Here is a 27,825-nt window from a genome sequence, read left to right as displayed (position 1 = left end):
GGAACAGATTACAGTGATAGGTATATCAGGGGTTTCAAATGTTACACTGTTACTCATTTGTGAGGGTCATTGACCCCCAACAACCAAAAAGCAGATTAACCAAGCTCTTCTGAGATGTAGAAGAGGAAGGCAAATAATACAAAGACTATAAAAATAAATAATGATGACCAATTGCAAAGTTGCTAGGTATAGTACACTCTATTACACTCTAACAGTTACCGTAAAGCTGAACCACCCCTTTAATGCGACAGGAAAGTCACCTAGGTGTGATGTCCCCTGTGTCAGAGCAACATTTGTGGGGCTTTTTGTTCACAATATTGGATTCAACTGAATTTAAATTAAACTCCTCTATAAACATGAGAAGTGGCTCAGAAGTTTCTGAATGACACTTTCTATAACCATTTTTCCCCCAGAGAATATTTTATCTTTTTATTTACAGCTGAAATCACACAGCAGAAAATAAAGGCCAGTATTGACCAATCCAGCTCAAGCTGTGTAGTCCCAAAGGGGGACGACTTGGATAAAATTGTTACTAAATCCATTTGACCAGTGATGACATCAAGGCATGCAAACACATTCATTGGCTATATGCTCACGTCTCCATTGGGGACTTTGTTGATATAGGGACAGGCTAGACCATTGGCATTTGTCAATACAGAGTAGAAGAGAATATAGAAAGTAACTTATCTCTGCCTATGTATGACATGTTTTCTGATTTCCTTTTTAAAAAAACTTACAAATGTATTTTATTTGTAGCACTTTTCACCATGACTTTTCATCGCATTCACATATTTTGTCCATCTATATGGGCTCCCTCTATTTATGTTGTCCTTCTTTTTAAAAGTATTGTGTGCCATGTGATGTAAATAAAACAGTAAAGGCCACCCTTTAGGATCCAAATACCCTACCCTAATGCTCCAGTACAATCCTTTTATTGGTATTTATGCATCATACCATCAGAATAACTGCATCCTCCACCATCACCCCCAAAAGTATAAAGATCCAAGACCTGCACACCCAAAAAGAGTGACCGTTTGCAAGTATAATGTAACCTTACTTTTCTTCAGGATTTCTCTGCATTCTGGGTCAATTGGCGGCGCATTCGGTTTTGCCAAAGCATTGGATAGCACTTCCACTATACACCGTGTTACCTGTAAGAAACAAGAAGTAGAAACACTATATTAAAGTGTTCAATAGTCTTTAAGCTAATGATGGTGAAGATATGAGAAAGTTATATGAGCAGGTTCTCCTCACTCCATTACTGAAAGAACGCTCTGTGAGCAGTGAATGTTTTTAGGAAATGCTTAGAGGTGCATAAATGGATTAAAAGGAAGATCACTGAAGGAGAACTTTCATAACACTCTATAACATGTTGTTTTTTGTTTTAATCAGTGCAGTGTGTGGCCAGTGCTCCCCAGACAGATCTGTATGTCTCATATGCAATTTCTGGCCCAGGGATGTCAAATGCTTGCAAAAGCCTGATGTGGCACTTACATGGCCAAATCAGGCAAAGATAAGCTCGTTTGGGGACCTTGTGAGTCAACTGGATCTCTCTGAGTATGCCTTAAGATTAAGATGCCCAGATTATGCCTAGATGGGGCATGAAACACATAAGGCTTAAATGTACTTTGAATAGGATGCCTTAAGTTCTTAATAAACAGCAAATTTAAAGCAGTGTAAGTCTATGTTGGTCCGGTTTGTGCCAGCCTGTCTTTTTTAAGAAAATATATGTGGTTACTCCCCTTAGCTGAAGGTTTGGGGCTTGTGCACCCCATTGTTCCAAGTGGTGAGTTTTACTGTGTATGGGATAATAATTGTTTTCTTATATGTATATAATCCTAGAAATAGCCTGATAGTATCTGATGTTGAGGCTATAACTAATGACCCAGTAGAGCCTTGGTTCATTGTCACATTAACACCAGACATGTAGACTTTATTCATTCCCTCATACACACACATTGTAAAGTTATTCCAAGCCTACAACAGAGAGCAGGAATAGGAATCAGCTTATTTGTAACTGTATACACTACTGGCTCAATGGCTAGTTGGGCTAGAAGCCCACTTCTGTGTATGTCAGGTGTCACTAGTATCACAGTTCGGTACCTTCCTGTAAATGTTACAAATTTACATTAAAACCAATAAACGATCCAAGTTATAAATTATAGGCTTTTATATATTTCACTTTTTGCCAATGAACTGTTACAGAAACCAGATCTTTTTGTCTCCTAAAAGCAGACCGGGCAGTTAGCCACAACGTTGTCACTTTCATCTTGATTGGTTTTTATTTCCCTCTGAAGCACACAGGAGCCCTTCTGTTTCCAACCCCTTCCCTTCCATCCCTCTGTGCTATTAATTAACATTGCAGCTCTTCATGCTGGGCCTGAATATGAGCTTGATAGAATACAGTAATCTAATAGATGCTCAGGATTCACTCCGACCCATAATCCTGGCTTAATATGCTAATAATAACCAACCGCCCGCTGTAGCCATCAAATATAATATGAGCTGTGAGCATCAAGCATCGGTTGTCTCTAGAGCATAATAACCTCAATGCCGATCAGGCTGGAATCAAATGGCAGATGGGGGGAAGCAGGTAACATTGATGTTCTCTCAACCAACTAGACATTTGCACAAAAGCAAAAGGATGTTACATGTACGGATATACAGACACTTAGTGCTTGGGAATCTACACCTACAGTAAGAACAGCTGCTGCACTTGGGTATTGTAAGGCCCTGGCACAAATTTCAGCCTCTACGACAGGGATCCGCAACCTTTTGAACCTGTGAGTTGGAGATCAACACAAACGTGCAAAAAGTTCCAAGGGGTGAAAAATATGGGTTGTGTTTAGCTATTGGTAGCCCCTATGTGGACTGGCAGACAATAGGAGGTTCTGTTTGGCACTACAGATGGTTTTGATGCATCTAAAACTTGCCTTAAAGCCAGAAATTCAAAAATAAAAACTTGCTTTGAGGCCACTGGGAGCAACATCCAATGGGTTGGGGAGCAACACGTTGTTCGCGAGCCACTGGTTGGGGATGTAAAGCCACAATGTAGGTCTCTATAAAATATATGCATAATATATATATATATATATATATATATATACACACAAAAAGCTTGTATGTAACATCTAAATAGTAGTATCTGCCATTGGGTAATCCTAAATTGCCATTTTAAGTACCCCTGGGATCATAGGATTCACAGTGCACACAAACAAACCAAACCAAACATGCTAGGCCCCATCAGCCAATTAATGGGCAGAGTTCTGCCTTTTACTCCCACACTACTTCCTGTTACTGTTAGAGCTGCATTATTTCCTGTCAGCTGATCTTTGAGGGAGCACACAGTCCATTACTAAATAGTAATGGCTCAAATGATATTTTTCAGTTTGGTAAGATTTCTCAGCAGGCCACTTAATATGATATAAATTATCTGTTGGTTAAATATTCATGGCTTTCCTTTAAAAGACTCAAAACCACACACTCCTGTAGAAATTATAGAAGATATTTGCCCAGGTCTAGTAACCCATAGCAACCAATCAGATTCTTGCTGTCATAAAGCTGTCCAGTAAATTCTATCTCCAATAGTAAGAGACTCTTATGTTTTCTTAATAAATATATAAAATGATTGTTTTTGTATATTTGTCAAGACAACACAATAAATACTTATCCTGATATGGTTTAGAGATTATCAATACATACAAATCGGCAGTTTCAGCACCTTTATCTCAGTTTGGGAAAGTAACTGAGTCAGAACATATTTTTTACTAATATATATTTTCTCTAGATTTCATGAAGCCTCGCTTTTCAATGGAACTAGCTGCTTCCCAGGAGTATTAATGATGGGACTGACTGATAAAATGCTAATGAAGGCATATGCCTAATAACATTTCCATAATTAATTGGAAACAGGCCTAATCAAGTTATTATGAGCTAAAGTGAGTTATTGCTAATCTCATTTTTCAGGGGCAGGAAAGGAAATTAAGGAAAACCTAAATGAGTCATAAACCATATACCGGTATGGGACCTGTTATCCAGAATGCTTGGGACCTGGGGTTTTTCAGATAAGGGATCTTTTTTGTAATTTGGAGCTCCTTACATGAAGTCTGCTAAAGATAAATCATTTAAACACTAAATTAACCCAATAGGACTGTTTTGCCACCAATAAGAATTAATTATATTTTAGTTGGGATCAAGTATAGGTATGGGATCTGTTATCCGGAAACCCATTGTCCAGAAAGTTCTGAATTACGTAAACCCCCATCTCCCATAGACTCCATTATATGAAAATAATTCTAATTTTTGAAAATTATTTCCTTTTTCTCTGTAATAATAAAACAGTACCTGTACTTGATCCCAACTAAGATATAATTACCCCTTATTGGGGGCAGAACAGCCCTATTGGGTTTATTTAATGGTTAAATGATTCCCTTTTCTCTGTAATAATAAAACAGTACCTGTACTTGATCCCAACTAAGATATAATTACCCCTTATTGGGGCAGAACAGCCCTATTGGGTTTATTTAATGGTTAAATGATTCCCTTTTCTCTGTAATAATAAAACAGTACCTGTACTTGATCCCAACTAAGATATAATTACCCCTTATTGGGGGCAGAACAGCCCTATTGGGTTTATTTAATGGTTAAATGATTCCCTTTTCTCTGTAATAATAAAACAGTACCTGTACTTGATCCCAACTAAGATATAATTACCCCTTATTGGGGGCAGAACAGCCCTATTGGGTTTATTTAATGGTTAAATGATTCCCTTTTCTCTGTAATAATAAAACAGTACCTATACTTGATCCCAATGATGGCAGACGGTGACCTCAAAGTCAAAACATTTTATCCCTATTACCAAAACCTCTGCAAAGATGTTGCACACAGTTATGCTTAGTCTGTCAGTACCCCTAACAGCCCTAGGCCCCCTTTACAGCCATGGGGGCTGCTGTCTCTTTAGTAACTATGTTGCCAGTGTAGCTTTTCCCATTAAATGTACAGCTTTTTTTAACCAGGGAGGTCACTACTGCACCATATAGGTTGTGTTTAGAAGTTTAGAAAATATAATTAAAGCATTTTATTGAATTTCCAAAACTACTTTGGAGGCTCAAAGCGTTGCCTGTATCCTGGATACTGTGTCTCAGTACCCCATTGGGAAATGAGGAGAACTGCCAATAGCAGCTAAATAGCACACAATGGCAATAGTCTTGCAGGACGACCATCTAAATGTCAGGGAAAAGTCATAAGCAATTAAACTGTTAAGCATCTCAAGAACTGGCAGATCCCTGGAGCTAATTAGTGTTTCTCAGTACGGTACTATAAGGAGGCCAGTACATCTAGGTCACCATGAAATTGCCTTTCTAGTGTTTACTTTGATCAGAATCGAGGTTGGACTCGTGCCGCAGTTTGCTCTGGCTTATCTCATGCTTCTCAGTGCTGCTCTCACTGACTCATATCAGCCTGCGGGGAAGGGATCTCTATTAGTACCGATTGGGCCCTTCCATAAAGAACGTACAGAATCACAGGAGCCACTTTCTCCCATTGTTGGTTAATGTTATGATCTACAAGGACAATGCCAGTGTCCCAAGCTTTCAAAGCTGCTCGGTACAATTCAAGCATTCAGAATAATTACACAAGAAAATGAAGATGTAATGCATTTTGTAATGCATGTTCTAGAGTTACACCCAGCATATTTTTTGGCGTATAGTGAAGATTTTAATGACACTTCAATAGACTTTAATAACAGTTAAAGAAAGCTGGGTTAGAAGTGCAAGGAGAATAAGAGCGATTGCTCAGGGCACATTCAGAAAGCACATCTTCCCCTGGGTCGGTCTGCAAGCCATCACATCAAGGAACACAGGCCGGCCAAGTCCTTACTTTTAAGGAGAGGGCCTTGTTGCGGCCACCCCCTAACTTGTGTCTCTAAATGGCACACAAACTAGGGCATGGATGGGGGCTGAGCCAAGTGCTCCCTCTTGTATAAACTAGATACGTAAACCATTAACAGCCAAGTAGCAGGGGGGGGGGGGTCACATTTTTGTTTGGGAGAGTACCAATAGAAGACCTTCCACTGGAGAACTTATATATCAGTATATAATAGTTGTTCTCTTTTGGGGGAGGTTAAGACTCCATAAACCTTCACTGTTCCTTCTATGTTCCAATTAGCTGGTCAAAGAAACAAATATGTATAAGGTGATATAATTATACTGAAACCTAATTCCCTAGCTGTAACTATGCACCCGACTGCGGAGTGCCAAGCCTCCCTGGTTCTGCCACAGTCCCCTTTCCCAACTCCCCCTCTATTCCCCTCCGTAACCCAACCTATGCACCAAATCTCTCCTGCCCTATGCAGTCTCTATGATTCAGCCTTGCCCCCTCTCAGTCCCTGCCCCTTACATCACCAGCCAGTACGGACCCCCACCCACATTGCAATCACTGAAATTGCCACTGGTTTGTCATTCAAGTTTATGCAAAAATACGAATGACATACCAGCAGCAAAAATATACTTTTCTAGTAGTATGTGCCATTGGGTACTCCTAAATAGAAAACTGCCATTTTAAGTACCAAGGGCCGCCTCCTGGGATCATAGGATTCACAGTGCACACAAACAAACCAAGGCACACATACATGCTAGGCCCCATCAGCCAATGAATGAACAAAGTTCTGCCTTTTACTCCCACACTACTTCCTGTTACAGTTAGAGCTGCATTATTTCCTGTCAGCTGATCTCTGAGGGAGCGCACAGCCCATCACTAAACTACTGTATCTGTTAAGTAATTATTCTGAAGGTATCGTTTTCCTTTAATAGTAAAGCCACACATTGTGTATCCAAGAGTGATTCCACCAAGGTGACAAAATGCCCCGTGTGGCTTTACCCCTATGCAGGGGGATCTGTAACCTGGAATCCTGATAAACTACCTTCTTCTCTGCCTACAAACCAGAGATTTCTCTGTTTACCCTGTTTAAGAAATAACATTACCGCAGATTACTTTTCTTAAAGAAGAAGGAAAGGTAAAAACTAAGTAAGCTTTATCAGAAAGTTCTATGTAAATACAGCCATAAGCACTCACAGTAATGTTGCACCGAGTCCTCTATCAAAAGAAACACAGAATTTCTTGTCTCCTTTTTTCCTGTGCCAGAGTCTGGACAGCTCTCTCCTCTCCCCTCTCCTGCTCCCCCTCCCACAAGAATGCTAAGAACTCCCTCCCCCCTTAGGAATGTGGATCTGAGCCAATCAGCAGGAAGCTTCCTCATAGACTTACTAACTGAGCATGTACACTGGTCTTGGTGCAGGAGCAAGGCATTATGGGAACTTTCTTTCCACAGCTCATTTTTTCTTCCTGTTTGGCTTCTGATCATCTGAACTGTAGAAATATGGGGAGACTTAAGGGCACTATTGAGACAACTGAAGGTATGCCTGCAGCTTGAGATTAACTCTTTATTAGCCTTTCCTTCTGCTTTAATTAAAGCAATGAAAAAACAGTCTATCCAGCTCTTGTCTAGAAAGGGGCCTTATACAAGAGTGGGGTCATTCTAACTTCTATGTACATTCCCATGAAGCCCTTTTATATTTTAGTGTTGCCAGTGACCCAAACAAATGTAAATCCCCAGACAGATGTAGGGTCCAACTTAGCAATTCCCTAAAGGCTCAAACCAACAAACCCCCTAGGAAAGGAGACTCATGTGAAACAAACCTGAGCAAGGAAGAAAGGAGAATTTACACTGGGAGGGGGAGAGGATCCCAATAGCTCCGACACAGTCACACACACAATCTAGGAGATGCTGTGTATCTGCTGCCACATTTTGGAGTAAAAAAAAAATGTTTTCAATGAATGAGAATGAAATCCTCCGCAGAACGAGGAGACAAAAATCCAATAACCACTGCAAATTGAAATCAATATTTTGAAGTTCTAAATACAACCAGCGGGTACGAGAGAAAGATGAAGTGACAACATACCATCTCTTCAGGGTGCTCTGCTTTATCCAGCGGCGCGGCACATACTGCGTGGGGAGAGGAAACACAGTGTTACTGTTTGTGCAGGATCAAGTCTTATTGTGCGCAGAACATGCATTCTCTGTGTATGTGACATATACATAGGGGCACATTTACTAAGACACGAATCTGAACCGAATTGGAAAAATTCCGATTTGAAAACGAACATTTTGCGACTTTTTCGTATTTTTTGCGATTTTTTCGGCGTCTTTACGACTTTTCGGAAATTGCCGCGACTTTTTCGTTACCAATACGATTTGGGCGAAAAAACGCGAGTTTTTCGTAGCCATTCCGAAAGTTGCGCAAAATCTGGCGATTTTTTTCGTAGCGTTAAAACTTGCGCAAAAAGTTGCGCCTTTTTCGTAGCGTTAAAACCTGCGCAAAACGTTTTTTCGTTTTTTAACGCTACGAAAAAGGCGCAACTTTTCGTGCAAGTTTTAACGCTACGAAAAAAATCGCCAGATTTTGCGCAACTTTCGGAATGGCTACGAAAAACTCGCGTTTTTTCGCACAAATCGTATTAGTAATGAAAAAGTCGCAACAATTTTCCGAAAAAATCGCAAAATACCGATCATTACGAAAAAAATGCAATCGGACGCATTCGGCCCGTTCGTGGGTTAGTAAATGTGCCCCATAGACTGACAGCTGCCATATTGGTGTCCTTGGTTGAGACAATCTCTATAGAACATATAGTGGCAATGGTAAGGTCTTGCTTCACTCTATAGAAGCAGCCTGCTCCTTCCCAATTATACAACTGATACTGATGTTAAAGGGTTCAACTTTAAATTAAGTTTTAGTATGATGTAGATATTCTGAAATAATTTGCAATTGATCTTTTTTTTTGGCTTTTTAGTTATTTAGCTTTTTGTTCTGCAGCTCTTCAATTCGATAGTTCCACAGCTATCTGGTTGCTATGGTCTTATTTACCCTAGCAACCAAGCTACTCTAGCAACCAAAGACTGGAATGTGAATAGGCAAAGGACTGCATAGAAAAATAAGGAATGAAAAATAACAATAACTATAAAATTGTAGCCTCAATAGTTTTTGGCCGCTGAGGTCAGTGACCCCATCTGAAACCTAGAAAGAGGTAAAAAGAAATTCAAATAACTAATAAACTATAAAAAAAAAAAAACAATGAGGACCAAATGCAAAGTTGCTAGAAATAGGACATTCTATAACATGGGGTGGGCAATAGGTCGGTGGCGGTCCACCAGTCGATTCCTGGTGGACCGCGATCAAGCCGGGATGCAGTGCTACGTGAATGCGTACATACATACAAACGCCACACTTCCGCATTCCATGTCGGTCCAGTCGATCGCAACCGGACCGAGTCTGGCCACCTCTGTTCTATAATATACTGAAAGTTAACTTAAAGGTGAGCCACCCCTTTAGTACTGAGAGAAGGCACCTTCCTTACACAATAAGTAATTAGATCATAAGGATTTATAAAACTTTGTGGTTGTCCAAAAATAGACCCAATTGTTGCATACTGATGCCATTTATTAAAGGTACTTGCACCTGAACAAACAGCCAAGTGCCAATGTGCTTGTCAAATGCAAGTGCTCCTACTGACACAGGGGGGCGCTGGAGCTACCACCACCCCTAAGGTAGCAGTAATATGCAGGGTGCATTAATAAGTACAGCAGACTTGCAATAACATTGGAATTGTGGAGGAAAATGTTGCATTTTTGGGGTGAAAAACATGGTGAATTGGATTCAAAATTTCAAGGGCAAGAATCATGGAAGAGGAACTGGGTTAAACTTAACTTCCAATAAAAATACATCATTGCAAATTATTAACAATTCCATAATAAATGATTTAGGAATGGGGAATACAACTTGTTGGAACCCAGAGCATTGAGCCTTGAGTACAAGACATCAGAGCTATGAAATCTAGTATCCTTGTGTATATCATATTCAATATATTCAATATCTTTCTAGAAGTGATGAGTCGATAGATGTAGCCCAAGGATGTATCTGTTGTTTTCTCCTTGTTCCCACTCCTCCCTGTATAACCAGCGCTCCCTGACCTTCAACCAACCCTTAGTAATGGCAGTACGGGTGCTTCCCTCGGTCCTCCCTGCTGAGATGCAAGGTCAGACAATTGTCTAAATCGAATTGTGTCTTGATGGCTCCATGCTCAGCTCAGCATATCTTGCCCTTGCTCTGCTCAGCGCCTGTTGCCATTCACCTCTTTTTCATTACAGTCAATAATACCAAGCAGATTGCTAAGGATATTGCATTGTTTGGTATCTGAGATCTCCCTGTCATATCCTGACATCAGAACTGATTGGCTCTCCTGTGTCTTTGTTATGGTCCTGGGCATTTTTTCTTATGACATAGAAAATTCTCCCTGCCCATTATTATTTGTCATTTATCATTTACTCCTGTCTTCAATCAATTTTAAAATCAGCTGCCAGTGGAACTACTATGGCAAATTAGAAATTCTATTTCCAGGTTTCATTCAGCCTATCAGTCAGTTTTTATTTCCTTTTTTTGTTTTCTATACCAAAGCCACAAGAGGGGCCATTTTTACAACCATAAGTGCAGATGGAAAAGTGCAATCATGGGATTTTTCCCACAAGCAATAAAACTCCATGCAGGGAAACATTCAGCTCACAGACCTAAGTACAGCCCTAGTCTATATTGCATTATTATACACAGCAAACTGTTTCATATCTGCTAAAGCACACAGTTAAGACCCCATACAATGATGCTCAGGCAAACATACAGAATAGGATCTAACTGTGCATTATGGCTCAAATCAATGCAAGATGTTGCTCCAGAGCACCGGCACTACAGTGGGGAAAGGGTGTACCATATTAAACTGCAGTATTGACCCAAATACCCCAATAAAGCCAGTTCAGTGTATACATACAGAGATACATGCACATATATCTCTTCTTTCTCTCTTATATCAGAGTAATCTTCCTCTTTATCTGTTTGCTTTCATTCTAGTTCAATAATCCCTTTCTGTACTTTGGATCTCCATACTATATGTTTACTAAAAATCATTTAAACATTAATTAAACCCAGTGGGACTGTTTTGCCAACAATAGATATAAAATATATATTGGTTGGGATCGAGTACAGGGTACTATTTTATTATTACAGAGAAAAGGGAATCATTTAACCATTAAATAAACCCAATAGGGCTGTTCTGCCCCCAATAAGGGGTAATTATATCTTAGTTGGGATCGAGTACAGGGTACTGTTTTATTATTACAGAGAAAAAAGAAATCAGTTTTAAAAATTAGAATTATTTTTCTAACATGGAGTCTATGGGAGATGGCCATCCCGTACTTTGGAGCCTTCTGGATAACGGGTTGCCAGATAACGAACCCCATACCCGTATCAAAGGAGCACTGAGAAGTCCAAGTTTTAAACATAAACATTGCAAGATGGAACATTACATTTATTGCAGTTGAGACAAAATGATGTTTAACGCAGTTTGAATCAACAGGGGGATAACGTGACCCTTATAATAATGGTTTCCTGGGAAACGATACATTCTGATAATTCTCTTTCGCAGCTTTCCAACACCATGTTCCGCTATTCCCTGTTGTCTCTAAGCCAACGATCTTTCATCCTTTTTTAATGGTATCTATCACATCTTCCAGATCAACCTTGTGGGAAAGAATTTTATGATTTTTCTGCTTTTTGTTAAAAAAAATAGTCACACAATTGTAGACAAAACTTTATTGCGACCAATCGCAGATCACATGTCCTCCAGGAAGATCAGTTTGTGTAGAGGCTTCTGCAGAATGTATTTCCCTCTATCTAGCCCCTCCACACTTCCTGTCTATGGAGACTTTCTTGATATTTATCCTATATGTCAATGACACACTCCCAGAAGAGCAGGTTATATTAGGGCCACACATGTGTTGATGGCAGCTGAATAACACACATGTGCTGAGTTGGCCCACCTCTGCCATTAGGATATCTGTATTGTTCACTGGAAACATCTTCCATTGCCAAAAGGAAACCAAACCATTGCTGGGATCACATTATACCCTCCTCATCAGAACCAGTTGATCAAAGTGGTTTAAGTCAACTAAAGTCACTTCTTGCTATGCAGTCTGTAAGCAATGTACTACGGTTCTAGTAGCCCTGACATCACCCTGTCCCCTTCATATCACCTACCATCATAATTAGCATTCATATATAGCTATTATTATCAGTTATCATCACTATATGCCCATTCTGCACAAGCCACTAGCAATTACTTTTAATCAGGTATTAACAGACCCACAAATCCATTAATCTATAGATACCTTTTGTGAATTTGTCATGCTTACGACATTTTTACAACTTGGCGACCAACATTTTTGTTAATTCCCCCATAGAATTAAGAAAAAGCACATCAATCTCTATACGCACATTTCTGCCTTATCAAACAAATAATATTTGCCTATTTATCCCACAAATGTTTCTCTGCTAATAGAAATCTATTCACCTCTGAGTGCTATCAGTGATATTAAATAATGACTGCAATGCTGGCGTATGATAAGGGAGCTAAATATGGACAGGACAAGTGACCTGATGATAATTACAGAGAGTTACCGAGCATAAAATAACATCTGTCACAATAGCAGCGCTTAGTCACAGAGATTTAATTAGCGCTAGTTATAATGTCAACGTGCCGGCAGCCTTCAGGTCCAACCAACGTGATGTTATTAAATCTTAGAACCTTTAATTACTGAACAAATTCTACAAAATATTTTGTACAACCGGCATGCCTATTATTATTTGTCTGCCCGGGATTTATAGAACCTTTTATGTCCCCTTTTAACCCCTAATGTTGGGCTTTCTTCATGTTCTTTATTTGTGCTGCAACACCAACGTACAAACCTCTATTCTCATTAGGGAGCTTTTATAATGATGTATAAAAGCAATTCGGCAGCAGCAGCAGAGTCCCCATTTCCTAATGCAATGCCTGTCTGGGCACGCAGGAGCTTGCAATTTCATTAAGTGAGGCGCTACGCTGACTCCTGCTGTCTGACTCCTGTGTATAATGCCAGCCGGGCAGAGAGCAAAGGCACCATTCGGCCCTCTTATGTGATCTTTAAAATTCAGCTTCTATCACAGCACTTCCTGCACATTTATAAACACCATGCAGAGCCGGGCTGGGGTACCTGGGGCCCTTGGGGTTCCCCTAGTCAAAGGCTCACCGCCTGTCTACCGATGCCCCCACCTTTAGCCACAACTGTTTCTGGGCAAGGGGGGCGGGCATGGCATCACTGGGCGGGACTGTGCTGTCGTGGGGACAGGGCTATTGGCCAATCACTATGTCAATCTCAGAGAGTCCTGCCCGGTTTTCCAAATTGGGGAAACCAGGAAGGCAGTTTTGACCAAGCCCTTCTGAAAACCGGTCTGTCTGGGTCAAAACAGGACAGGTAGCAACCCTACTCCCTGGCCCTGGCCCGATCAAGAAGAAATAAAACAGTAGCCACAAATTGCTGAATGGAGAAATAATTCAGAGATGGATTACAGATACTGTCAGCATTTTCGAGAACCCTAAGCTAGTGGTTCCCTGGGGGCTAATATGCAAACTCACAGTGCACAGTAGGCAAGGGAAAGGGGTTTCCTTTGTCCTTAGTTTTTGAATCCAAGTTTTTCGCAAATTCGAGCAAAAAAATGTCCCTCCACACTGACTATTTTCCAATAAAAAGTCCCTCTATAGTAGTGTCTGCAGGAAGAAGGTAAGATGCACTCTTTCTAAAGTAGATTCTTCAACATCTTCTGCTCAGGTGAAAAATGAGAAACTGAGAGTCTATTTACCCTCTCTGGGGAAATATCCACAAAGCTAGTGTAGGGATCCATAGGGTTAACTAGTCCCTATGGCTTTAAACCCTGCAGCTTCCTGGTTTTGTGCTGTTACTGGGCAAAGACCCCTGTATCAGTTTTGAGTTCAGATGTGTGATTATTGGTTCACAGGGAGACCACTCCCTTGGCACTCTGATATAGTGTTTAGCAGGGGGGTGGGTCTGCCTCTTTGGCTGCCTGTGTTCACAGGGGAAGGAGCACTGTGCTGGAGGCAAAGGAACTAGGCCCCCAGTAAAGCCATGTGCCCCAGAGTGTGTCAGCCACTCTGGTGAAGTCGGGGACAGGGACCCCGTGAATGAGGACCAGTTAGAGAGCAAGTTTTGTGGAGCACTTTCTAGGAAAGTGAGATAGTGAGGGAAGAGAGCACGAGCAGTTTGGCTCAGAGGAAAGTAGCTGTGGGAGTACCCTTCCAGACAGGCACTGTTGCCTCAGTGTAGGGCCACGGTTTAGACCTAGGAGGCAGGTAGTTTGAACCCTGATCCAAAGTTGCCGTGGGGCCTGAGGAGTGTGGTATCCAGCTAGCTGTTCCACAGAGTGAGAAACTGAACCGGTGGCACTGATCCTGCCTGGCTCAAGGGGAGTTGGGAGGAGCGGGTGTGCCCCCTCTCTGTGCTGTCCTCAGAGAAAGCTATGCTAACTGATGTGTGTGAGTATATTGCATAACCCTGCAAGTTGCTTGTTGCTGAAAATAAACCAGTTCTACTGTTAAACTGCAAGAACCTTCTGGCGCCCATTTGTTATTCTGCACTGCACACAGCTATAGTGAGTTGTAGTTGCACTACACCATAGCTCCGTTTGGTTACTTCCACATAGCGAAGGCCCATCCTGAAGGATTGAGTCACGTGTACCCCATGCTCAAGGCCTATCTAGCCGTGCTGTTGGCTTGTTACAGCCAAGAAAGGGTTACATTTATGGCGCCCAACGTGGGGCTCGAGCCATCCTTGAACAGGGCGGAGCCATTATCCTGAGGGTGCTGAGCTGGTGTGCATGTACTTTTAAATTTTGCTGACAGGCTGCCGGACTCTATAGGAAAAGGCGCCTGTGGATGCTGATCGTGAATTCTACGTTGTGTTTGGCCGTGGGTTCGGGCTTGAAGGTTCCCCCGAGAGTACCCATTGGCTGTTGAAGCCGTCAATCAATCGCTGTGGATTTTGGCGCGCTTCTGTGAGATCCCGCGGGAAGTCACGCTTGTTGACGAGACTTCGCGGAGCGTCGGCCATTTTGTGACAGACCTCAGACCCAGATGCAATCGAGACATGCTGCCTGATTGGGAGTTGGTAAGCGGCTGCTACCACTGAGGACTGCAACCGGATTAGTTCCAGATGACCGCGGCTGCGGACTGGATTGCTGTGAGAGGGGGGTAAGCAAGCCATTTCCCCCGGGTGTTACTGCGCCGGCGGAACACCCCAACTATAGTGACTTTCCATAGACCCTGCTTTATCGTCTGGAGAGATGGAGGATAAAGGCCGGGAAGTTGGGAGAAATCTAAGGTGCGAGGTTATGCCCGGATTTCCCACTGGTTCGTCACCCCTATGGACTCCCAAGGACAGAGACACTTAGGGGGGATGACCATGTCTGTTGCCCATAAAGGTGGGACAGAAGTGGACTAAATAAAGTTGATGTTGGGTGGGGTGTGTTTTTAACAATTGCATGCACCCACTGACTTTTTCTCCTTTACAGCCAAGCACACGATGGGGTTGTAAGTGATTGAGAAATTGTAACATGTTTTTCCACAGGAGCCATTGTACCTGGTATGCCTCAGGAGAGGGTACCTGAAGAGGATGTTTGGTACTGTGTGTTGTACATGATTTTTGCACTGATTTGAAATGTGTATGTTTGAACCATTGCCGGGACGGAATGGGTTTTCCCCCGGGTGAATGTAGGGATCCATAGGGTTAACTAGTCCCTATGGCTTTAAACCCTGCAGCTTCCTGGTTTTGTGCTGTTACTGGGCAAAGACCCCTGTATCAGTTTTGAGTTCAGATGTGTGATTATTGGTTCACAGGGAGACCACTCCCTTGGCACTCTGATATAGTGTTTAGCAGGGGGGTGGGTCTGCCTCTTTGGCTGCCTGTGTTCACAGGGGAAGCAGCACTGTGCTGGAGGCAAGGAACTAGGCCCCCAGTAAAGCCATGTGCCCCAGAGTGTGTCAGCCACTCTGGTGAAGTCGGGGACAGGGACCCCGTGAATGAGGACCAGTTAGAGAGCAAGTTTTGTGGAGCACTTTCTAGGAAAGTGAGATAGTGAGGGAAGAGAGCACGAGCAGTTTGGCTCAGAGGAAAGTAGCTGTGGGAGTACCCTTCCAGACAGGCACTGTGCCTTAGTGTAGGGCCACGGTTTAGACCTAGGAGGCAGGTAGATTGAACCCTGATCCAAAGTTGCCGTGGGGCCTGAGGAGTGTGGTATCCAGCTAGCTGTTCCACAGAGTGAGAAACTGAACCGGTGGCACTGATCCTGCCTGGCTCAAGGGGAGTTGGGGGGAGCGGGTGTGCACCCTCTCTGTGCTGTCCTCAGAGAAAGCTATGCTAACTGATGTGTGTGAGTATATTGCATAACCCTGCAAGTTGCTTGTTGCTGAAAATAAACCAGTTCTACTGTTAAACTGCAAGAACCTTCTGGCGCCCATTTGTTATTCTGCACTGCACACAGCTATAGTGAGTTGTAGTTGCACTACACCATAGCTCCGTTTGGTTACTTCCACATAGCGAAGGCCCATCCTGAAGGATTGAGTCACGTGTACCCCATGCTCAAGGCCTATCTAGCCGTGCTGTTGGCTTGTTACAGCCAAGAAAGGGTTACACTAGTTTCATTTAGATAAGAATTTTAAAAAAATCTGGTAATGACACGAGTGGATGTGTTTTAAATGCAGAGTAGTAAAAAAAAGTGGGTGTGATCTTTAAAATTTTCAATCGGAGGCATGTTAAGCAGCCATTTCACTTTAAAATTCCCTTATACATGATATTAACACCTCCATTCATGGATCTAACAGGTCTACTGTTGTGACTAATGTTAAGTAAAGACTATAGGGTTCATTTATTCCCTCAAGCGCCCCCACACTTTTCCCCCACAGTACGTTGCACATAAAACCACTTTTATTAAAGGCACTTGCGTCAAAATGTGCTCCTTGCCCTTCTGTATAGTTGTCATTGGTCTCACTCAGTCCTTGTCTTTCATTCCAAACTGAGTGCTGTTGTGTCTATTGGCGCAAGGGGAACCCTGGAGCTACCGCCACCTACTGACCAGGCAGAAGCTTAGGGTTGTCACCTGTCTGGTTTTGGTCCGGACAGCCTTGTTTTTGAAGGGGCTGTACAGGTCAAAACTGCCTGCCCAGTTTTCCAAATAAAGAAATCCAGCCAGGACTCCCCCTGATTGAACTTGCACATTGCTCACTGCACTTGCAGACGTACATGTTCCTTATGAGATGCCCCTACATATATCTAAATACCTAGAGTATGGGAAAAGCACTGGCATCAGTAATTACATGGTAACGCTTTTAGTCTGGAGCGTCCACTCCGAGCATTCATTATGAGAATGGCACCGCTCCCAGTTATATTTATCAGGAAGGATTTGCCTCTTGTAATTAATGAAAGGAAGTCAGGACGGTAGGAAAGATTCATTTGTAGGAGATTTACAAACACCTGTTCCTATAATACAGGGAGGGGGGAATTGGTTCTACTGCAAACACAGGAAAGCTATAAATGTGCAATAAGCCGTCAGCATGGTGCTCCTCATTCCTTCTGCTGTGTAAATGAAAGCAAATACCAGCGGGAGGTGCCCAGAGCATTCCTTTTTATATTTGGGAAAGGAGGAATACGACGGAAATGTTAGTGCTTTTGTGTTTTACCATTCACACTTTGTAAAAGTTTTATTTTTTTTATGCTCTGAAATTCTCATTTGTTAGCTGATAGCGTTTGTTCCCCGCACTGCAGGGTACTGAATATCTCTGCTAATTGCTAAATAAATCATTCCGCCGATAATACATTGTGGATGCAGTGAACAGTAAAGTCGGTTTGCAGAGTGTTCCCAAATCCAGGCTTTGGGGCCTCAGGGACTGAGCTTTTTCTAGATTTTTTTTTTCTATGGTATCCTTGCAGGACCTCAGAATGAACCTTTAAGTACTCATTCAGAGGGAACATCTTCCCCTGGTCTGGTGCAGAACACAATGGCTTCCTGCAACAGGTGCACAATCTTTCAGTGGCTATAGAGGAAGCAGGCCCCATGATCTGGACCCCCCCCCCCCCCGTTCCCTGGGACCACCCCAAAAGCAGGGTCTGCTTTCTTCATAGTCACCACTGCAGGGCTACTGCCTCAGGGGCCCTTGCACCCCCAATGGGCCCCCGCTGTGGCCTTCCCTCCCTCCACCGGAACAATATAGAAAGTACACCCCATGGTTGCAGGGGGCTTGGGGGACAGGGGGCCTGGACTGGGGGGTCTGCTTTCTCTATTGTTGCATATAAATCCCCACTTCCCTCCAGCTCTCAGGTAGGAGAACAGTTGGGGAGCAGGGATTTATACACAAGTGGGTGGAGCACAGAGGACCAGGTAGGGTTTGCTAATCTGTGCCGGACCCCTCTGAAGATTTTTTTGCAGGGGGCCTGGCACAGAGCAGTTACGCCACTGCTTACCACTCCCTAACTTGCACATCAGAAGGACCAGCAACATAAGGGATGGGTAGGGGCAGAAGGGGGAACATCTACATCATGAATACAGCATTGATAGGTAGGTACTTTGCACATTGCCTTGGAGGTCATAAATGACCCATACTGTGTAACACAATGGTTGTTCCTCTGTGTTTTTTCACAAAGCAGCAGTTCTGTCTTGCTTTATGGCAGAGATTCTAGCTTTCATTTTTATATAATATTCACACCACATTTGTCTAAGGCCTAATTTACATGAGATAAGGAGCTTCTTTGCTCTGGGGCAGAACTCTTTGCACCCGTAAAGTTGTGCTTCACTATGCCGGCCTTCAGAACAGCTGCATTCTGAGGGGTGGGAGGTACGTACCCAATTTCATGTTTGTCATTCAGACTCAAAGGCCAGCCAATACAAGGCCTGTATTTTCCATCTTCCTATGGCAAGGGTTCAGTACAAGATTAAGGATAAGTTTAAGCAAATCCCTTTAAAGCTATTGAGAAGTGAAGGGGTTAATGACATGCTCCATGCAACAGAAACAGGCAAGGGAATAAGCTAAATGCTTATTTATTAAATAGATTTTACATCTTACACATCTACTTAATCCACTGATGCAAATATAATCTCTGCTCTGGGAAATCAATACAAAATTTAGAAATCCACATCAGCCACAGCCCCCTTTACCCCATGAAATAAAACAGTTATAGGTTCATTAGGGGTTTCTTTAACACATTTAGGTTTAGAAGCTGGAGTTGCCATTTAATACTAGGCAAGGAATGGCTAGCCCACAGAACTACAGGTGGTGGTAAACTACAATTACCTCTGCTACCTGATGGCCTTCAGCAAACTGAGCTGAAAGGCCACTCATTCCTGTACTAGAGTGTACATAGCACTAGGCTGTGCTGAACAGCAATAATAACAGTTACACTCCCAGAAATAAATCCCATTTGTGCCTCCAGCTGGGGGGGTTGCCCCTTTCCTAATAATACACAATCTGGTGTTTATGTTTGCCAAACTGGGTCCATCCTAGAGCAGATCTGTTGTGGAACTGAAGTCCAAAAAGTGTCTTGGGATACTGTCTGGAGACGTCTGTTTCATGTAAACAGTGTGTTGTAGCATTCAGTCCAAAGCAATCTCATTTCCACTATTCCTCTCATTTCATATCTCAGTTAGTAAAACCCAAACTAGAAATGTCGAATGAATATACCCCTCAGCGCAGAGTATACAGTAAATATACAGTATACAGTAATACTGGAAGATGAGACCATAACAGTCCCTCAAGCACTGACAATTACACACAGTCATTCCCAACACATTAATGCACAATAGACGCACACACTGACACACAAGTGCACATAGGGCAAGAGGCAGCTTTAGCAATCAAACTGGCTTCCGTAGCAACACAAATCTGCTCAGTCCAGTAACCCATAGCAACCAATCAGCAGCTAGTTCTGATCTAGTTAGTGCAGTCAGAGCACTGAAAATAAATTAATGTTTGGTTGCTATGGGTTACCACATGGAGTAGGGTTTAACCAGGTTACTGTGTTTGTTCCTATATTACATGTTGCAGAATGTCAGCACAGAATCTGTGGGGCGACACAGGCTGTTGGCGGGATGTGGGGAGTTTAATGACAGCTGGGGGGCAGCATGTTGGATAATATATAGTAGTACACAGCAGCTAAATAATGGACTAAGACAGATTGAAATGGCCCTCGCTTCTTTTAAAAAAGCAAATAAAGTAACTTAAATACATGCATAGTTACATACTTTATCTTTATTTCTCCCTTACACAGAAATAATATCTAGGCACATGCTCTACATACACACATGATATTATCTGCCCCGGTATACCTGCCATTCTGCCCCTTACACAAAGCCCTCTGCCTGCTAATGCCGTGTAAACAGTACAAGACTGGGGCACCGAGTGGGAAATCACTGAACTGCCCACGTCCAACCGGATTCAGTCACAAATTTCAATGCTTTTTTTTCATTTGAGTTAAAGAGATATATAAAAATCACACAACTTCCACCATATAGTAAAGTAAGAATATTTTTCAATGCTTCTTTTATCTTTAAACTGTTTTTCAGTAGACACCAATAATAGAATCTATGAGATATTGCAATTAAAGACATAAACAACAATTGACATCAGATAGTAGCAGAGGAAGCATAAAAGGCAGAAGATAGCTATAGATGATAGATAGATAGATAGATAGATAGATAGATAATAGATAGATAGATAGATAGATAGATAGATAGATAGATAGATAATAGATAGATAGATAGATAATAGATAGATAGATAGTCAGACAGAGAGAGAGAGAAAAAGAAAGAAAGAAAGAAAGTAAGAAAGAATACATAGACATAGATAGATGATTGATAGATAGATAGATGATAGATAGATAGATAGATAGATAGATAGATAGATAATACAAAGAGATGATAGTATTTTTATGGCACATAGTACCTACTCATGACTGCTCTGCCACGACAAACCCCCAAGAGTTCCCTCACTAGCTATTTGGGACTGTATAACAAAGCATAATATGGGCTCCACCTCCAAATCAAGATTGTGTTGCCTGATACAGAAAGGTATGTAGAACAAACCACAGAGGCTCACACCTGTATAAACAGAAATGGGCAGCTGTAGAGCAAAAACATTGATTCATAACCCTCCCCAAGAAAACAAAAAGAAGCCCTTCTAGACTGTGTCATCAGCTTATTTGCCCGTGTATGGGACCTTACCAGTGGCCTGCCCAATGGATATCTGTCCAAAGAATGACGGATATCTATCCAGCAGGTTAGAAAATTCCACGGGACAAGGACTGCACTGGGACACTGATGTGATCTTCTTGCAACAGGTCCCCATTATGATCCAATCATTGGCCCAGGAGTCAACCAATCCCAATTTAACCCAGTATGTTGGTGGCCCAGTCGGGTTGAGGTCTAACAGTGCATGCCCCTCACATCTCTTGGACATACACATTATTCTACTTTCTTTCACAACAAATCCCTATAAGATATCATGGTAGATTCCCATACACATTTTCTGTGCCCCATATAGTGCCATGTTGTATCAGATGAATCAAAAAGGTCCATCCACCTATAAAGAAAGTTCTTCCACCAATCCCTTTGCAGACCTTAGTGTCACATACTAATATATTGTACCATTGGTAGATGGTGAGATTATAGCCCAGCAACACCCAGAGGGCCTCAGTATAAAGAGCCCTGGTATAAAACATAGTTTGGGCCTGATTCTCCATAGAATATTCTGTTCTTATATTCTTATACATCATTGAATCCTGAAAACCTATTTCCTGTAACTTCCTGACTGAAGTGTAGGAAAACATGGTGGGTTAGTGTAATGGAAATCTATATTAATGAGAGGCCTTGGCAGTCCAGCAGCAGACACCCATGTTATGTAAAGAGCGCACAAGGTCACACCGTCTGCCTCCTTCCTATCTATAGATAGACACATAGATACATATATATAGATTCATAAATAGATAAATAGATAGATAGACATATAGATACATATATATAGATTCATAAATAGATAGATAGATAGATAGTGTATTTTTATGGCACATAGAACCTATTCATGATTGCTCAGTCCACAAACAACCCCCCAAGAGTTCCCTAGATAGATAGATAGATAGATGTATAACTTTATTTATAAAGCGCCACAAGGGTACGCAGCGCTGTACAATCTTACAATATACACAATTACACACAGGGAGGACAAGTGTTATAATAAATACAATAAATAAGTATAAATACACAGGGAATAAGTGCCATGAGGTATGAGACACAGTAGGAAGGAGGTCCCTGCTCCATAGAGCTTACAATCTAAGTGGTTGGGTAACATACAGGCACAAAATTATCTATCTAGATCAGCGGTTCTCAACCTGGGGGTCGCGACCCCTTTGGGGGTCGAATGACCCTTTCACAGGGGTCGCGACAGTCCCGGTTTTTACAGCGCGTCCCGCTGTCCCGGATTAAACAATCCAGGCCAGCGGGACGCGCTGGCTGCAGCCGACCGCTCCGGCACCATCTGTTCTTGGGCTCCTGCTTCTTATTCGGCTCCTCGTACGGCGGCGACAGTTCCTTTTATAAGGTTGCGCCCATGCGTACGTGTGACGTCACACGTACGCACGGGCGCAACCTTATAAAAGGTCCTGTCGCCGCCGTACGAGGAGCCGAATAAGGAGCAGGAGCCGCAAGAAGTCTGTGGGGGAATTTTCTATTGCAGGTACTCTCTATGGGGGCAATTGGGGGGCTCTGTGTATGGCGGGGTACTGTGTATGGGGGGCACTGTATGGGGGGACACTGTAAGGAGGGCTACTGTGTATGGGGGGGCTTTGTGTATGGGGGGGTACTGTGTATGGGGGGGCACTGTGTATGGGGGGCACTGTGTATGGGGGGCTAATGTGTATGGGGGGCACTGTGTATGGGGGGCACTGTGTATGGGGGCATTGTGTATGGAGGGTACTTTCTATGGGGGCTACTGTCTGTGGGGCAATTGAGGGCATGGTCTATGGGGTCAATTGGGGGCACTGTCTATGGGGGGGTACTGTTTATGGGGGCAAATGAGGCACTGTGTATGGGGGGCACTGTATGGGGGTGCTGTCTATTGGGCCATCGTGGGTACTATTTTTAAAATGGGGTGTGGCAATTGGGGCGTGGCCACAAAGTGGGCGTCACCACAACATGAGGAAATGTATTAAAGGGTCGCGGCATTAGGAAGGTTGAGAACCACTGATCTAGATGATAGATAGATAGATGATAGATAGATAGATGATAGATAGATAGATAGATAGATAGATAATAGATAGATAGATGATAGATAGATGATAGATAGATAATAGATAGATAGATAGATGATAGATGGATAGATAGATAGATGCCCAAAAACACTTACACACAAGCATTTCTATAAACAGAGACTCATTGCTAGTGAAACCTAAATAACCGGATTGAAGTTTTCCCTCATTTTTACAGTATATTTTGTAGTCCCACCAATATGTAACACATAATGCATTCCCCTGATTTTACATTTTTTCAGATTTTACACCATTTCTTTGTCCCCTGGAAGATGTAAAATGGGGGTTCTATTATATTGTAAATGTACCATTTGGTATCTCATGTATCTTGATTCCCACTCATAAGCCTTTTATCTTCAGTAACGCTAATTAGTTCAGTGAAAAAGCGTGAGTGCGCCTGTGTGTTCCTAATATTGTGCTACATGCAGCAAACTGAATTGTGCGCCAGAGATAATACGAAATACACAGCTTTTCTTAGAATTTCAGAGGAGGAACCACATAAATGTCATATTATCAGATACATTAGGCACAATGCATGTAATAACTGTGCCCACCTATCTCACCTTGTACTGATTGTTTTGGCACTTTATGAGTGTGAGCAGCCCGTGCTGCCATTTACCACAAGGAAGAACATTGTGCTACAAAACTGACTTTCCTAAATGCTCATATTAACAAAGTGTTCAAGGTAAGAGAACAGAATGTGTATAATGGCAAATAGCACTGTACTTACTCATGAAATGATACATTATTGCACGGGGCCCAGGTGGCACAAAGTGTGCCCTGACCTCATATCGTGCCGAGGGTCAGATTTAATCAATGAGAATTATTTTCTGACAATATAGTAAAGACGCAGTCAGTGCCGGAGTGAGCGAGGGTTATGCTGCTCACACACACCAACCAGATCAGTAAATTCAGCTGAAATGAATATCCATAGGTCTATGTGGGAGCCCCTAAAGGTCCCCATACACAGGCATATTCTAGCTGCCGATTACGGGTCCCTTAGACAGATTCGGCAGCTAATCGGCCCGAGTATGGGCACTACCAATGGGCCTGCCCGACCGATATCTGGCCTGTAATCGTCCAGATCTCGATCGGGCAAGTTAGGAAATCTAGTCGGATCGGGGACTGCATCGGCTCATTGATGTGGTCCCCGGACCAAATTTTCCTATGCCTGTCGTTACAATTCAATCATTTGGCCCCAGGGCCAAATGATCGAATTATCCTGGATTTTCCCGATATCGCCCACCCATAGATGGGGATATCGGGAGAAGATCCGCTGGCTTGGCGACATCGCCAAGCGAGCAGATCTGCCTGTGTATGGGGACCTTTAGAGAGTCAGACTGGCTCAGCAGGATACAAGGGGAGAAATCCTGGTAGGCTCCACTGTCCCAGGTTGCACCACAGAAGTCGGTGTGGGTGTGTGCAGTCGGAATGTTTTCACTCATAGGGGTAGAGAGATTGGGAGGTGTTCCTGTGGCCCAGTAGTCCCCAGTTTGACATCGGCCCCTAATTCTATTTTTTATAAAAGCATTTGGGTGCAATATCAGCACAGATATAATGGCAACAGGCAATTGTGTGACTGCGGATGTGGGTGTTGGACTCTGTGTGTGTGCGTAAGGGTTAGTGTGTAAGTGCATGCTGAGGTGTGTGTGCATGTGTGTGCCAATATGTGTGTGCTCCTATATTTCTGCATGCAAAATCCAACTGTATTTTATTTGGGATGAGTTACAATTATGGCAAGGAATGGCAGAATTTTGAGCCCAATCATGACGCAGCACAATATGCACGTCCCATTATCCTATAAGCATAGTACATGCGCCAACAAATATACAAGGTACGGCCTATTGGGTCTGGCAGAAATGTGATGGTGTGTGGGCATATTGAATAGAGGCTGCAGGTCTGGCACCATAAAGGTTCTGACATAAAGAACTCAACACCCGAGTATCACATTGGTGAGAGGATGCAGTAAGGGATTCTGGGAGAACTGGGTTGAACTTGATGGACAAATGAAATAACAAACAGAGTAACTGCTAGGAGCATCATTCTACACCCATAAAATATATATATATATATATATAGAGGTATGGGATCTATTATCTGAACAACCCATTCTCCAGAATGCTCCAAATAATGGGAAGACCACCACCTATTTGACTCCATTTTAATCAAATAATTCATTATTTTTTTTTTTTAAATGATTTCCTTTTTTCTCTGTAATAATAAAACAGTACCTTGTACTTGATCCCAACTAAGATATAATTACCCCTTATTGGGGGCAGAACAGCCCTATTGGGTTTATTTAATGGTTAAATGATTCCCTTTTCTCTGTAATAATAAAACAGTACCTGTACTTGATCCCAACTAAGATATAATTACCCCTTATTGGGGGCAAAACAATCCTATTGAGTTTATTTAATGTCAAAATTATTTTGTAGTAGACAATGGTGATCCAAATTATTGAAAGATCCCCAGGTCCAGACAATTCTGGATAAAAGGTCCCATAACTGTATCAGTTTATTACACAGTAATTGAAACTTTTTAAATGCATATTGCATAAGCATGGCATCAAGCTATCGCTGTTATAGGCACTCCCAGCATCTGCTAATAGACAGTTCTTTTCAGGGGAATGCTGGGGGGTGTAGTTACACAAAAGCAATGCTATAGAATTACATTTTATTATATTTTTTTATTTGGATGGAAGTGAGACTGTCCTTATTTAAATTTACAGGTTAGGAAGTCAAACCTTTCATTTGAATCAGGATATTGGTCAGCATATAACATAAAGCATAGCATAAAACAGACCATAAATCCATGATTTAGAGCTTTGGTGTTATGAGCAACAGTTGCCCAACCTACTGAGCCAGACACTCGGCAAACTATCAGAAAATGGTCTCCTGCTGAATTTTTTATGATGTGCTGCTGCAAACCCAGCATTGCAAACCCTTATACAGCAACACAGGGCAGCGCCGTCAGCCTGTTATTTACAGTGTTCATATAGAGAAATAGATTGCAGAGCCGGTGGGGAGGAGGGCACAGAAGGCAGCAAAATAAAACTAGAAAAAGGAATGCTGCTAGACTTTTTTTTAGTTAAAGGCTATTCCATAAGTTCATCCAGACAGGGATATACATCATGTCTCAGCTCAGCCCAAAACCTGCATTAACATAACAGAAGTCAGTCCATTAGAGATGGGCAGCCATTAGTGTTAAAATTCTGACAGCTCAGTAGTAGGGTGCTTCCAATGTGCTTGCCTGGGGATACCCAGCAGGGCACAGCACTATCTATACTGCTAGGCAGGGGGATACCCGGCAGGTCTATACTGCTAGGCAGGGGGATACCCAGCAGGTCTATACAGCTAGGCAGGGGGATACCCGGCAGGGCACAGCACTATCTATACTGCTAGGCAGGGGGATACCCAGCAGGGCACAGCACTATCTATACAGCTAGGCAGGGGGATAACCGGCAGGGCACAGCACTATCTATACTGCTAGGCAGGGGGATACCCAGCAGGGCACAGCACTATCTATACTGCTAGGCAGGGGGATACCCGGCAGGGCACAGCACTATCTATACTGCTAGGCAGGGGGATACCCGGCAGGGCACAGCACTATCTATACAGCTAGGCAGGGGGATACCCGGCAGGGCACAGCACTATCTATACTGCTAGGCAGGGGGATACCCGGCAGGTCTATACTGCTAGGCAGGGGGATACCCGGCAGGGCACAGCACTATCTATACTGCTAGGCAGGGGGATACCCAGCAGGGCACAGCACTATCTATACTGCTAGGCAGGGGGATACCCAGCAGGGCACAGCACTATCTATACAGCTAGGCAGGGGGATACCCGGCAGGGCACAGCACTATCTATACTGCTAGGCAGGGGGATACCCGGCAGGGCACAGCACTATCTATACTGCTAGGCAGGGGGATACCCGGCAGGGCACAGCACTATCTATACTGCTAGGCAGGGGGATACCCGGCAGGGCACAGCACTATCTATACAGCTAGGCAGGGGGATACCCGGCAGGGCACAGCACTATCTATACTGCTAGGCAGGGGGATACCCGGCAGGGCACAGCACTATCTATACTGCTAGGCAGGGGGATACCCGGCAGGGCACAGCACTATCTATACTGCTAGGCAGGGGGATACCCGGCAGGGCACAGCACTATCTATACAGCTAGGCAGGGGGATACCCGGCAGGGCACAGCACTATCTATACAGCTAGGCAGGGGGATACCCGGCAGGGCACAGCACTATCTATACAGCTAGGCAGGGGGATACCCGGCAGGGCACAGCACTATCTATACAGCTAGGCAGGGGGATACCCGGCAGGGCACAGCACTATCTATACAGCTAGGCAGGGGGATACCCGGCAGGGCACAGCACTATCTATACAGCTAGGCAGGGGGATACCTGGCAGCAGTGCATTCTGCTTAATGCCAAGTGTTTATGGTACTTAGTAGCAGGGTACTATCACTAGTATCAACTCAGTAGCAACTGACCTCAGTTCTAGATTTCCCCAGCAGCTATATACAGTATAAATAATAGT

At 43.0% G+C, this 27,825-nt stretch overlaps 1 protein-coding gene across 1 annotated transcript in view; it reads right to left on the bottom strand.

The window, feature by feature from the left end:
* Nucleotides 1-27,825, bottom strand: part of chgb (chromogranin B) — a gene marked incomplete at its 3' end in the record, with an annotated part of 31,686 nt that overhangs the window by 2,808 nt on the left and 1,053 nt on the right. Inside the window, 2 exon segments of the mRNA NM_001126678.1 lie at nucleotides 1,058-1,151; nucleotides 7,959-8,002. Coding sequence (NP_001120150.1) covers nucleotides 1,058-1,151; nucleotides 7,959-8,002 — 138 coding nt within the window.

Source organism: Xenopus tropicalis, chromosome 5 (assembly GCF_000004195.4).
Source record: "Xenopus tropicalis strain Nigerian chromosome 5, UCB_Xtro_10.0, whole genome shotgun sequence".
Lineage (NCBI taxonomy): Eukaryota > Metazoa > Chordata > Amphibia > Anura > Pipidae > Xenopus > Xenopus tropicalis.
Note: the sequence above shows the minus strand (reverse complement) of the source record. Positions and strands in the feature narration are given on the sequence as shown.